Consider the following 15,601-nt stretch of genomic DNA (forward strand, 5'->3'; position numbering starts at 1 on the left):
ACAAACAAAAAAAACCCTACTAATAAGACTTCACATATGTGACGGGATGAACTAGTCAGGTTCAGGCGAACGGAATAAGCTACCACCTAATTAGGACTCAAAGGTCTCCAGCAAAGTACTAATTAGCAAAGAGTCTAAGTCTAAGTGAATGGCATAGTAGCTACATCTACAGTATTTGAAGACTTAAAGAGCTCTATTAGGCTTTATCCTATTTAATTTCCTGTTTTTGACTGTAGCTTTTTAAGCTACACACTATTCCGCTCTTTGAGGTGAAACATCATTACTGTAGTCACACAGCCACATTGCTTGAGTGCTAATGAGCTATATACTTGCAGCTGTTTTGCAACACTTGTTTGGAAAAACTATGGAGTCCCAGACATTGTCACCAGCATGGGTCAAGGTACTATTGCAGATGAAAAGCCTTCACTGTTCATCAGAGGTCTGTAATGCAGGCATTATTAACCCACAGCAGCAGTTCTCCATTAAAAAGCCAACAGCCTTTTTGTGTTGTACAGAAGAGAGAACATAATTGAGGTCAGAGCCAGCAGAGAAACAAAAGGCAGCCATATTCACTTTACGCCAATCTTTCGCAAACCACTGAAAATACAGAAAGCCCTGCAAACCCTCATTTCCCGCATATTGGTGTTGACAGAGATGCCGATTAAAAGCATTATATGAATGATGTTTAGGAATAATGGGGAACTAATGAAGTGATGAGAGAGAAGGAGGCAGACCTTGAGTCACAATTTTTTTTTTAAATACTTTCTAAGAAGAAGGGCAAATAAAAATTGCCTCCTTCAGATAAGCTGGCAGAGTAAAGTCTGTAAATCAGCTCTAAGATGGCACAGAAAGCATGTTGTGAGACATGCGAAGCAGATTTTTTCAGCATTGCAGACTAATGATATGTGAATACACAATCTTTGATACTGACAGGTGTGCATGCCTGCATTGAGTAATGTTGAATTCTGGTAGAAAATATTGGTTGTAGTGCTCTAAATTAGAGAAATAAATTTATGAGAGTGTATATATCAGAAAAAAGGTACAAAAGCTGTCACTGGGGCTGTACCTTTTCAAAATGTACACTTTTGTAACCAAAGGCTGCATATTGGTACCTTAGTGGTATATTTAAGCACCTAAAATGTATATATTAACACCTAAAATGTACATTAGTACCTAAAATGTACATATTAGGACCTAAAATGGACATATTTGCGCCTCAAATGTACATATTAGGACATAAAATGTACATATTAGCACCTAAAATGTACATATTAACAACTAAAATGTACATTTTAGCACAGTTTACAGCTTTTGTACCTTTTTTTTCTGAGTGTGTGTGTATATATATATATATATATATATATATATAAATAATTGTTATATAATAATTGTTATATATAATAATTGTTATTATATATATAGGTTCAACGTGTTTTTAGTTCAGAGATGCTCTTCTGAATATCTTGGTTAGATTTTGGGACAATTTTTGTTGTGGGTCCAAATTACATTAATTGGATTCAGTACAATTCATGAAAAATCACACTGTGAAAAACAAAAAGATCGGGTAAAAACAGTAAACCTTTAAAATGAATACTTTTCACAAATTAAAAATAAATTTGAACAAATTGACCCGCAAACATAAAAATCCAGTATTTACAGCAACTTTTTTATTAGTCAAACTGACCCACAACATTATACAAGGGATGATTACCTGGCTTTAAATAGCAAATACATTTTTTTTACAGTTAATATTCTTGTACATTGTATATTTTAAGTGATCACTGATTTTTTTCCCGCTCATAACAGAACGAAACAATTGAGATTAACAATGTAAATATAAATATAAGTCAAAACATTATGAAATACAGATAAAGACTGTGAGAGAAACATACCTCTTTGAACTATGTAATGGCAAAAAAAATTTATGATTATTTTTAACGAGAGGAAATAGAATATTATTAATATCAATAATAAATTTCAAATATTTTTAGTCAAGTAAAACTTTTAAAACAATTATTGCATTTCACAAACAAACCTAGGCCTATGTTAAATCTATCAAATAATGTTCAGTATGTTGTTAATAATATCAGTACAGTAAGTCACCTAATTAGCACTGCCGTCACTGATATCTCAAATTTGCAGTTTTATACGGTTATAAAAAATTGCTGCATTGTCACACCAATTGTTTAATAATTTAAATGTTGAGTTACACTTTTGATGGCCCCTTTTAGACATTCTGTTGACTATAAGTAGCATTGCACCTCAACTAACTCTCATTAGAGTATTAGTAGAGTTAGGGTTAGGTGCAATGTTATTATAGTTAACAGAGTATCTAATGGGGACCATCAAAATGAAGTTTAACCATTTCACCCCCTTTATTTCAATCCTTTCTGAGTCCTGGAAATGTGTTTGGGTCTGTATTTGATGACAGGTCTACTTATGTTTTATGTTAATCATTCTTTTAATGGAAGGCTTTCAGATTATCAAATTATTTCCATTTGCTTTTCTAATACAAAAGGAGTGCAGGCTTGTTAACCGGACATTACGATCCCTGTAGACCACATAATCTTATTCACTGTGAAAAAGCAAACCTTCTAAGTGTATCTTATGAATTTACTACCATCTGTTTCCTTAGCAACCTTTGAACAATATGATTTGCATATGTTATTATTAAATTGTATGTGATGATCTTATAGCAATGATATATGAACACAATATACCAGATCAATATAGCAATAACACCATGATATAAAATCTGATCTCTAAAGTCTATGCTGAGAAGACAATTTAAGGTGATATATATATATATATATATATATATTGTGTTACATTGTGTGTTAGAGCTGCACTCCTTATGACATTTGCTAGTACTGTATATATAAATATATATGCGTATACAATATCTGAATTTCCTTTCATTTATGATGAAAATTATCATTTATTTATGAGAAATATGCAATTGCCTATTTCAGTTTATAGTGTTATTTTAGTATCGTTGAGATAGTTTTATTTATTTTTTTTTTAAGTTTTTTTTTTAAGTTATAAACACGTATTGTTATACTAGTTGAAGCTCTCTTCACATCCTGATAGCGATTAATAAGAGAAATTGTCTAAACATTAAAAAATGTAAGTATGTCTTCTGTGGAAGTCTCAGGATCAAAAACCGTTCGTCCAATGATTGCTTTGGGTCCGAATGCAATGATTGGATGTCATACCTGCCTGTCAACCTGTATTTACATACCTCCGAGCACCAAGCTCTTAGAGACTTTATATAGACAATAAACTCCTTGAAACTGCAGACCCTAGCTTTAATTTTTTATAGCTTTTATTTGTACATTATCTGTTTCCATTTTAATTTTACTTCAAGTTTTAGTCATTTTGTTTTGTATTTTACTTTCCATTTTTATTAGTTTTAATATAGATCTTAATTTTTTTTATTTCAGCTTTAGAGTTAGTTACCGTATTTTAGTACATCAAGTTAAATTATAAATTATTTTTTTATGTTTTATTTTTAGTTAAAGTTTATTGTATTTCAAGTGCCAATTTTTTTTATAGTTTTAGTTTCAGTTTAATAACCCTGATCCAGGAATAGTTCAGCTGAAAATGTATTTAAAGAATCACGCTGGATGATTATAAAATCTTTTATCAACTCAAATAATCAGATTCTCTACAGGGTCACATTAATAATGAGCTAAATTATAATTAGACTTGTTAATATTTTAAAATATCATCAGATTGGATTGATGATATTTGGATTCTTGGCTTTGAGTCGGGCAGCTGAAAATTTTTATCATCTAGCGCAAATGGGAAATCAGTGATGCGCGGTCCAAACCTATGCAAATCGAATTGGCAGGTACTGCATGTTTGTGATAATTCATAACTCATTAATACGAGCAAACCACTCCAAATGAGATCTGAGAGTTTCACATAGCTCAACCCAGCTGTGACTGTATTTGCTCTCAGCCAAACAAGTCATGATCAAGACTGGCTAGAAGAAAAAGACCTTCGCCATGAAAGAGTGGCATCCAAAAGTCTGAGTCACAATAAAAATCTGGGGTTCAAAATCTAATTTAAATTTGAAAATAGGTCAATTTTATCATTGATCTATCATTTTGATAATGTACAATGCTTGATTTCTGCCATGTCCCTGACTCTAGTTGCCAAACGTGCTGGGACGAGGAGTGAATATTTGGGATTCAGCTCTAAAACCTGGGCTGATCTAGTATAAAACTACTGAATTGAACTGCCAGTCTTAATCCTGTCAGCAGATAGACCACAGCCCTAAGCAGGCATGGAATTGGCAAGCAATCAGTTCATTGGAGAAAGTAGCCATTTACCCTGCCAAGTCTTGAGGCTGAACTCTGACACTTCAAAACTTCAGCAAAAACTCTTAACTATCCAAGCAATCCGAAGTTAAAGTGCGAGACGCCCCGGCCCGAGAGCCCATCAGAGCATTCTGTCTGCTAGGGGATTCTCTATCCTTCACAAGCCAAATGAAACCATTTCTGACATCTTTTCTGATCCTCCTCTGTATCGGACAGAGTGGAAATGGCGATCGATAGGGCTCAAGACATGTTGTGTTTGAGTGAGTGACCACGCCAGAAATCCATTAGGCTTTGTTGCCGTCCAGTGCCCTATCAGCCACTCCTCCAGTGCTGTATTGAGCCCTCACTCACTCACAAAAAATAAAAAATAAAAAACAGCACTTAGTGTAAGAAAATGTGAAACATAAGTTTTAGAATATTTATGAGTGTGTAACATTGTTCAAGCGTTAAAAATGTGAGGAAACGTGGAACTAAAAGACTACGGATCATTTAAAGGGGACATGCATGCAAAGCAGGATTTTTCTTGTTCTTTTGAAATATTTACATTTATTTACATTTATCCATTTAGCAGAGGCTTTTATCCAGAGACCTTCAAAAGAGACAGTGCTGATTCTGAAATCGTTCAGAATAGTATAAGCATATACGACGCAAAGGTCACTTTTAACACTCTACCTCAGACAATTATGGACATTAAGCTGCAAAAACATGTCATTCAGATGTCATCATAATCTCACATATTACTATCCACATTTACTTTTACAAATTTTCTGGCCCAGCTTGTATAGTGACACTAAAGTGAGCTCCACTTAAGGCATTACGTCCCGAAAAGGGCCAACAACTTTTATCATCGTGCACTTTCGACAACTTTGTAAATTCACATTCACAAACAGCTATATTACCAAAACATTCTCATCCCAAGGCGTCATCTAACTGGCGGTTTTGACCGTCAACATCCGACGCTTTAGGGCACCCTTTAGCGTCAGTTAGATGACGCGGGTACCTGTAGGTTTAGGTCTGTGGTAGGGTTGGGGTTAGACCACTAGTGTAGTGCCCTCAAGCGTCGGATGGTGATGCATTGTCAAAAGCGTCAGTTGGGATGATATTTCACACTGCATGAAAAATAATATTCTAAAAACCATAAGAAGGACACTTTTAACATTCAGAGAACCTTCAAAATATCATTGTGTTTATTGAGAACATTAGCAAAACAAAAAAAAGAGTTTGAACATTTGTTTTGTTTTTTAGCTTATAGCTAAATGCAGTGTTTATCCTGAACTGATCTCTGTCCTGTATTTCTGAACTGGAGATGTTAAATGGCGGACTAATGCTCTTTTAACTCTGTTTGCAGGTGTCATTTTTCCTTTTTATTGTGTTTGTGGTGTACACCATGCTGCCGTTCTCCATGAGGGATGCCGTCATCGCTAGTGTCCTCACTTCAACCTCCCACACACTAGTGCTCAGCATCTGCCTCTCGAACACTACCGACCACATGGAGGCCCTCGTTTGGCAGGTAAGTGTGTGTGTGTGTCATTCCAGTTGATTTGGTACACTGAAATTGTGTGGGCTGAGAAAGGAACAGCTAGTATCTAAGAATAAACGGCGACAGTCTTTTAGCACCAGAATGACACAAAAGAACCAAAGAATTTGTTCTATAAAAAGTTTTCTGAAACACAAGAATATATTAGAGAATGAGAGTCAGAGAGAGAGCGAGTGAATGTGGAAGGATGTCTCTACTCTGTTTCCTGTAAGGGTGGTCAGGGGGGATGGTGTTTCACCATGACCCACAGTAAATGGCTTTGATGACTGTGGTTTTTATGGGAGAGCACACTTCCCAAAATCCTCTAGCCTGGTTGTTTTACTCATCATGTGGCCTCCCGACGTAAATGACGCACATTCTTGCAGAAATAACTGGCAAACTTTGTCCATCCGGTGTAATTCCACAAGGTCAGCTTTTTCAGATGTGTGTCATTTGGTCTTGATCTTCTTTTCTTTATAGTCCCTGTAAAGGCAATTCTAAACGCATTATAAATGTTACAAATGTATTGCTAAAACAAATTATTAAGACTGTGAAATGTAAAGTACTGAATTGCGGAGTTAGACCGTTAAACAGTTTTTCACCATTGATATTTTTTGGGCGGGGCTAAAACTGTCACGGTTCTGTCACTACAGTTCTGGTTATTCTTGGTTTTGTGACAGAGCTGTGACATGCCTGGTCTTGTGTTTGTTATGGTCTTGATGGTTGTGAGCACATGGCTATCATGTGATTTCTGTGTGCCATGTGCTCTTGTTAATGTTCTAGCCCCTCCCATCTTGTTACCTCGTTATTGGTTTATTTGTCCCACCTGCTTTCCTTCAATTACCTCCTTGTTTGCCTTCCTATTTAGTCTCCCTGTGTTTGTTGTCTGGTGCTCGTTCGTTGTTAAATGTTACCTGAGTTTTGAGGTGTGTTTGCTCTGGTTCTGCCGTGTTCTTGGATTTTTGTAGTTAGTTCATGAGACCTGGATTTCTTTGTTTTGTTTGTTTGATTTATGTTTTATTTAATTAAAACATTACTTCTCCTCTGCATTTGAGTCCTCGCTCCATTTCCCACAACCCACACGTAACAGAACGAACGAGCCATGAAGAGGACTCAGCGGAGGAAGAGGTCGAGGGGATCACCTGTTCTCCCATTGTCATGTCCTTCATATGAACGGATGGTGAGATTTAAGGAGTTGATCTCTCTTCGGCAATCGGAGGCAAATATGGGGGACTTTGCCCAGAAATTTTCTGCAGCAGCAGAGGGATTAAATCTTGGTGATGCAGCTCTGAAGGATCTTTTTAACCATGCCCTTGATGACCCAATCCCTTTTGAGATTATGAGAGATCTGGGGGAATTTTCGTTTAAAGAGTTCTTAAGACTCTTGGAACGTCTTACAGATCCTCCTGGTTCTGTGAGATGGGAGAGCACTTCTTTGATGGTCCAGGAGGTCCCGAGTCCGGTGGTGGTGGTCCCGAGTCCGGTGGTGGTGGTCCCGAGTCCGGTGGTGGTCCCGAGTCCGGTGGTGGTCCCAAGTCCGGTGGTGGTGGTCCCGAGTCCAGTGGTCCCAAATCCGGTGGTGGTGGTCCCGAGTCCGGTGGTGGTCCCGAGTCCGGTGGTGGTGGTCCCAAGTCCGGTGGTGGTGGTCCCGAGTCCAGTGGTCCCAAATCCGGTGGTGGTGGTACCGAGTCCGGTGGTCCTGAGTTCGGTGGTGGTGGTCCCGAGTCCGGTGGTGGTCCCGAGTCCGGTGGTCCGGAGACGGAAGAGGAGAAAGGCCGCCTCAACGACTTGTCCGGTGGTGTCTAACACCGAGACCATCCCGGAGGTGACGGCCGCCCTGACGGCGCCGCCCAAGCTGCTCGCCCTGACGGCGCCGCCCAAGCTGCTCGCCCTGACGGCGCCGCCCAAGCTGCTCGCCCTGACGGCGCCGCCCAAGCTGCTCGCCCTGACGGCGCCGCCCAAGCTGCTCGCCCTGACGGCGCCGCCCAAGCTGCTCGCCCTGACGGCGCCGCCCAAGCTGCTTGCCCTGACTGTACTATCCATCAAGCCTGAATCTGTTCAGCTCAGGTCTACGGTTCCAGAAACCGTTCACGTCACGTCTGCTCAGACGGAGTTGGTTCATTTCGTCGCTGCTCAGCCAGAGACTGTTCAGGTTCCGTCTGCACAGTTAGAGACTGTTCACGTCCTGTCTGTTTGGCCTGAGATGGTTCCTGTTTCTGACCTGTTGCTTGTTCCTGGACCAAAGTTTGTTTCTGTCCCTGTGTTTGTTTTTGTGGCTGTGTTTGTTCTGGTGTCTGTCACTGATCCGAAGCCTGTTCCTGAGCCGGGGTCTGTTTCAAGGCCAGTGCCTGTTCCTGAGCTGGTGTCGAATCCTGATCCGGTGTCTGCTCCTGAGCCAGCATCTCCACCGTGGCCACCCGAGGGGTTGTCTCCGCCGTGGCCACCCGAGGGGTTGTCCCCGCCATGGCCGCCCGATGGACTGTTTTGTCCTGGCTGCCCGATGGTCTGCCTACTCATCTTGGCCACCGTGCACAGCCTGGTTCACCTTGATCCTTGCCAGGACTCCTGAAAAGCTTGAGGGTCCTTGGCTTAACCCTCCCGTCCCTCCCTGGTCTAGTTTTGGACTTTTGTGAATTTATTTACTGTATATTGTTTTGCTCCCTGTTTGCACCCTTACTTTATTTGATATCTGTTTTTGTTTTGTCTGTTGTGGTTTTGGGTTGTGTCTGGTGTTCCTGTTTCGTTTTGTGTCTCTCTTTGGGAACGCCAGGTGGCGTTCCTTTGAGGGGAGGTAGTGTCACGGTTCTGTCACTACAGTTCTGGTTATTCTTGGTTTTGTGACAGAGCTGTGACATGCCTGGTCTTGTGTTTGTTATGGTCTTGATGGTTGTGAGCACATGGCTATCATGTGATTTCTGTGTGCCATGTGCTCTTGTTAATGTTCTAGCCCCTCCCATCTTGTTACCTCGTTATTGGTTTATTTGTCCCACCTGCTTTCCTTCAATTACCTCCTTGTTTGCCTTCCTATTTAGTCTCCCTGTGTTTGTTGTCTGGTGCTCGTTCGTTGTTAAATGTTACCTGAGTTTTGAGGTGTGTTTGCTCTGGTTCTGCCGTGTTCTTGGATTTTTGTAGTTAGTTCATGAGACCTGGATTTCTTTGTTTTGTTTGTTTGATTTATGTTTTATTTAATTAAAACATTACTTCTCCTCTGCATTTGAGTCCTCGCTCCATTTCCCACAACCCACACGTAACAAAAACAGGGCTCGATGACGCACTGGAGTCCCTGAGCTCGTGGACACGCCCCTACTTGATGACACACTGAGGCTGGCCCCTCCCCTAACAATAGAGCACACTTAGAGCAATACTTTAGCCTTCAATATTTTTGATGTTTCACATACTAATTTAAATGTAATAATTATTATACTTACAATAATTAATAATAATAACTAATAACAATTACATACTTTAATTTTGCTGAAATTCCACTAAATATCAACCTTTTTTGCATTCATATATATATATATATATATATATATATAAATCCAAATCAACAAACAGCAGGTTCCCACTCTGACAACATGTTGACACACAACACGTCCTGCCATAAGAACAAGATCCTTTGCATGTTGTCATAAAAGGTCAGTGTGTGTTAATTCGGCCCAAATGGACCCGAAGAATTTAAATAAATTTTTTTTTTAAATCACAGCTTCCTCGGAATGGTCCGAAATTTGGTGACTTTGTTGGTATTTGAACACCCAAAAAAATTGGGGACAGGATGTGAATAGTCTAAGTGGTTGTAAAAAGAATAGTCTCACTTGGGGTGTTCGGGTCCAAATGGACCCGCAGGGAAAATGTGTGAAAATACTGAGTTTGTCCACCAGATGGCATCCATCTCATTTCAAAAATGGCTTTTTTGAGGCCTAGGCTTGACTCTAAAATGAAATACAGCTTTAAAAATGTTTTTTTATATTTTTTCTATTATGTATGTGGGGGGAAATTTTGTCATAATTATTGCATTAATACTAATTATAGTTTTTTTTTATTTTTGAAATTTTCTCAAAACACCAAAAAAGAAAAGAATTTTTTTCAAATAAAAAACGAGTTAAAAAAAAATCATAATTTTTTTTTAAATATGAATCCTGGCCTTTGGGTCCATTTGGACCCGAACACCCCGAGTGTGAATTAATTGTAGCCTACCTTATTTCCTGGACAATAACAGTGAAAATAGCCAGGACTCTAACGTATGTGTCTATGCAGAAGATGACCTTTAAACATGTATATATATATATATACATACAGTGTGTATATATAATTGGAATTATATTTAACTGTATATATATATATATATATATATATATACACTTTTGGGCTTGGTTGGACAATGTCCAACATACACTGTTGGACATTTAATGCCACCCATATTGAAACATTACTGAGAAAAATAAACTTGAGTAATAGGTGTGACAACTTGCCCCAATCTTCCCAATGTATGCACTCACTATATCTCTTTTTAGCTTTATAAATACACATAGCTGATATGTACACTGATTGCACTTCCCTTCACTTTTTTGTTTGTTTGTTTGTTCTGCTACTGTACTAAAGAGGCTTATGTAACTCTTAAATAATTATTCATGCCTACCTTTCGATCGATTTTCCAGAACCTTTATTTTTCCTAAGCAGATCTCAAGCAGAAATGTATTTCAGACCAGACCTAAACACAGTGCATGTTACCAAGGCAACACTCTAGTCACATGGTCCACAGAAACACAAAAATACTGGCTGTCATCATGTTGTGTTCAAGAGACGGGTGCATTACATTCAAGAATTGAGTAGCGGAGGGACATAGGATGTGGTCTTAAACTTGTTATCAGTTCAATTTAAAAACCTTAAAAATAATCCTCCCTGAGATCAAACACTTAGACCCCAGTCAGTCGTCCACACTGTTCAGAGCTTCATTAAAACCAACCTTTACGACCCTTCACATTCAGCGTTCACAGTTAATCACGCTTCCGCCGCTCACATTAGAAGCGTTACGACCTTTTTATGTTAGGTACCATCAAGAGCTCCAGGTCATAATGTACCTTGTTTGTTAGAGCCTTTAAAAGCTTTGTACGTCACTTTCGGGACATTTACTGCTGACTTACTTAAATGAAGGTCTGTGAAAAAATAACAAACAGGGTCACATCTGTCTGGGTCACAGACACAGTTGTGGAGATGATGTCACATGCCAGTGTTTTGTAATTAAGCTATAGTTCCCCACCGACCCGGCACTGTGCTCATTCTCTGGCCTGACCTCTTCCTCTCGTTCGGTGATTACAGCCAGAAGAAGTCTGCTCTCGAAGGACCTGTTCTATAAAACTCTCCCGGTGAGATACAGGTGTGTCTCATGGCAGGTGGACCAGGCCGGAAATAGCACACGCTTGGAGAGAGAGAGAAGACATGCTTGTTGTGTGGTCTTTGGTTAATATCACTTGAGAGCAGAATATGTTTTTGTGTCATTTCCAAACATATAATATTATTTTATACAAATTAAATTAAAAAATTATATTATTATTAATAATATTATTGAAATGTTTCTTATTTAAATTATTAAATTGTTATTAATGATCTTATTCATTTATTCATTTAAAATAGTTAATTATTTGTTATTTTGAGCTAAATCCAAAATCAAGCTGAAATTAAATAGAATGTTGGATGGAAAACGTAGAAATTAGTAGTAAGTACTAAAATGACGAAAACTAAAATTAATAAAACAATTTTAAAAAAGCTTAATAAAAATATGAAATTAAAATAAACTATGACAAAAGTGTGTTACACAATTACTAAAACTTAAAATAAAATTAAGATGAAAATTGAAAATATAAAAATAAAGTTCAAAAAAATGAATAAATTCTTTAATAAGTGCTAATAAATTAACACGGATTATGAATTATGATAAATATGTGAGATTTGGGGAAATTCGTCTTTATGCAAAACGTCATTTAATATTTGTATTTATTTTATATTTATTTATTTTTCAATTTTGGGATAAATTGTAACTTGGATGAAATTAGACCTAGTCAGACAAAGAAATCAGTTAAAATTTATAGTTCATTTTCATCACCCAATGCTGTTATACACAATACAATAAATTATTTGAGATGCTGTGGAAATTATACTGTGGTGAGACTTTACTTTGAGAGAAAACAATATATATATATATATATATATATATATATATATATATATATGCTGTGTATATATATATATATACTGTATATATATATATATATATATATATATATACAGTATATATATGTATATATATATATATATACATACAGTGTGTATATATAATTGGAATTATATTTAACTGTATATATATATATATATACACACTTTTGGGCTTGGTTGGACAATGTCCAACATACACTGTTGGACATTTAATGCCACCCATATTTCCTATGAGCAACACACATTGGTCTGGAACACATTATGTAAGCGAAGTGGAGTAGAATGACAGCAGTTTCCCTGCCTGCTCAAAGTTTATGATAATCTCTGCATTGCAGATATTCAATGCTAAATGATATTGTCTTGGAATCGTGTTGAAAGCTGGTTCCTGTTTCACTGAGCGTCACTAAGTCACTGACCGATTCCAACATTTCAGTCCAGCCAGAGAGAGTTTCAAGGCAAATGTGGTTGTCCTCTAGTATCTCAAGTTAATGCTCAATTAGTTAAGATCAATTTCTAGAAGCCAAACAATGTACCTTCGGATGGCGGGAGGTTGTTAAGAAGCTTTTTGTTGACTGTGTTCCTAATTGATGAAGAGTGTTGTGTAATTTCCTGAAGTGGATGATGTTTAATCTGCCAAAAATGTCAGCGAGTGATATTATAGCAGCAGGTTGTCAACTAATTAAAATGGCAGACGCCTTTGCGCAGTCTGGGGTGATCCTTAAAGGGATATTTCATCCAAAAATGAAATTTAGCCCATGATTTACTCACCCTCAAGTCATCCTATGTGTATATGACATTCTTCTTTCAGACGAAAATAATTGGAGTTATATTTAAAAAAAAATGCCCTGGCTTCATTTTTGGGTGAACTATCCCTTTAAGAACCTCTTCTGTTCTTACTCACTGTACTACTCTAACACTAATAAAGCTCTGTGCTGATCTCAAACGCATGTGCGGAGGTTGCCATGGAGAAGTTGCAAATTTGATGAGTCCAAAAGAGGCTCAGACTAGATTGACAAAAATGGGGCAAATTAAAGAAATGTTCCAAGGCTCAATGTAAATTAAGCTTTATTGTGACTTCATTTCTGGTATTCTGTTAATTACCACAAGACAATTATTTTGACTCATGCCTCAATCCCCTTTAAAAAATGCAATTACTGTAAGATGCTTACTATGGAAGAACATGGGAGCTTTCGTACCTAATAAATATGTATGACATATTCATTCATAAGTTTTATTAGACTCATTTGCTATGGGTAAATCTCAGTAAAATATTCATAAAATATCTGTTTTATATTTATTTATTTATTTGATATATATATAATACAATTCAATTATTCATTTAAAATTCATTTAAACCTATGTTTTGTTAAAGATAACAGCACCATATTCAGCACTGCACTGATATTTGTTCACTCCTTCAGCTAGAGGCTGTTGAAAGCTTTTTGTGGGCTGAACTGAATTCACTTTTTCTGAAGATCAATATCTTTTGAATCAATGTAGTGACACATCACTCTCAAGTTTCATATACTGATTATATCTTTCGCTAATGCGCTTACTTCTGCCATTTGAAACTCAAAAGCCATTTGGTTGCTGTGCATATCTTCTTAAAGTGTCTGTGGTCTGGCAGTAATGTGTTCCTGTACCTATGAGGAAATGTAATGCATTCATTACTTGTTTTATACTGTATGCCAATGTTGTATTGATTACACGCTGAGTCTCCACATTAATTCAATGCTAAATATTAAACATATCCATTACCGTTGTTAGGAACTTAGCTAACGGAAATATTAAAAATCAATTATAACTTGTGATTAATTATAAATATTTGGGTCAGTTAATTGGGTTAATTTGACATGGCTAAATTAATTTTACAATCAAGTAATCAGTTCGTCCAACAAACTCTTTTGATTATTAATTTATTCTAAGAAAATGGTATCTTCCATGGCCACAGAAGAATAATTATTTTTTTAACATGTACAGCGCTTTGAGCCTGTAGCAGGATAAAGATCATAAAATAGCCTTTGTTTGCAAGCAGTGAATCAGAACCAAATACATAAAGTATTTCAACATGTAAGACAAATTCACATTGTCAGAATTTTGCACATACATGCTGTGTGTGTGTGTATATATAAACTTAAATATCATATTGTTTATAGATTGATGTAAATGACCCATTTATCAATCTGTCAGTATAGATATATCATATAGTTTATAGATAGATAGATGGGTGATGTATAAATTACACTGCAAAACAGACACCTTAAAGCTGATTTTTACCCCCATCTAGTGGTGAAAAGGTATATGACCATTCAGTGAATATTAGTTTCTGTTCCTCTCAATTCCGATTTCGTTTTAACTCCTACGGTGGCCAATGTAGTCCAAGATTAACATGGCTTCCAGTTCGACCTCGTCCATGAGTGTTAACTCAAACGTAAACGCGAAAGGCGAAGCTTGAATTAACGGGTATGTCCCTCTTTGGCTAATGTACTTTCAAGAAGATGGCGACCGACATTAGAATCCCTCACCCGTATGTATTTTCAATGGCATATTTTACACTCACGAGAATACTTTATTACTTGAACGAAGTAAATATACATTAATGAGCACATATATTTTTGAAAGAACTAAGTGTTTTAGCTAAGAATATACTAAAAGAGTTACACAGTGTAGCTATTCATTTTTTAAGAAAAATGTCTTTAACATCCAGAGTACAGAGCATCTCTGTATACCCCTGACTAAAGCTGTTTGCGTGTCTGTGTAGATCCTGGCTAATATCATCATCTTCATCTGTGGAAATGTGGCGGGAGCCTATCACAAACACCTGATGGATTTGGCTCTTAAACAGACGTACCAAGACACCTGCAACTGCATCAAGTCTCCCATCAAACTGGAATCCGAGAAGCATCAGCAGGTACGACTAGAGGGATGAACAGATTGCCTGTACCACGTTGCTTTCAAAGAACAGATAAACAGTGCCGAACTGTGTGGTGCACGGTCCTTCAGGGATAGGGAAGTCAATGTAGGCCTCGTTTGGGGAGGTTTCGGATAGGTTTGAGCATGAGTCATTCCTGCAGCTGTATTGAAGAGATCATTATATCACCACAATGGGTGGCTAATATTTGAAGTCGGAGGGGGCCGAGAGTTAAATTTGTTTTCCCCCTCAGCACTCTGTTTCCTGTTGCATACGGGTGGGGCGGAAGTCTGTTAGGCCCCCTCTTGCCTTAGTTTTGCTCATTGTTGTGTTGTGTGAAATAATGAGAACGTGTTGGCTATGGCTGAGTGAGTGAAATATGAGCAGAGAGATAAAGGCAGATCGCTGGCGGCTCTTCTGCTCCTCTCACTCTGTGAAATATCTGCCTGTTGAGCACATGCCCTCAAGCTTCATCATTCAGTGTTATCAGAGTTAAGGAAAGTAGGCTTTCCTAATTTGTATGTATGTTCTGTGTACTGTGAGAATGGATCTCTTCAGTCAGTCCATCATCAACTGTCGGTTCTTTCTGGTGCAGCTTTTCCTTCATTCACCTCCTGCAGGGCTGCTCACTGTTTG

The 15,601-nt window shown here is 37.7% G+C and overlaps 1 protein-coding gene across 2 annotated transcripts in view; it reads left to right on the plus strand.

Annotated features, from left to right (window-relative positions):
- The window catches only part of adcy2b (adenylate cyclase 2b (brain)), a 56,532-nt gene that overhangs the window by 15,960 nt on the left and 24,971 nt on the right, over positions 1-15,601 (plus strand). For both annotated transcript variants that reach the window (XM_039680915.2, XM_039680914.2), the window contains exons 3-4: positions 5,674-5,835; positions 14,816-14,965. In XM_039680915.2, the coding sequence (XP_039536849.1) occupies positions 5,674-5,835; positions 14,816-14,965 (312 nt within the window). The remainder of the gene's footprint in view (positions 1-5,673; positions 5,836-14,815; positions 14,966-15,601) is intronic.

The sequence above is a fragment of the Pimephales promelas genome, chromosome 18, assembly GCF_988280905.1.
Source record: "Pimephales promelas chromosome 18, fPimPro1.hap1.1, whole genome shotgun sequence".
Taxonomy (NCBI): Eukaryota; Metazoa; Chordata; class Actinopteri; order Cypriniformes; family Leuciscidae; genus Pimephales; species Pimephales promelas.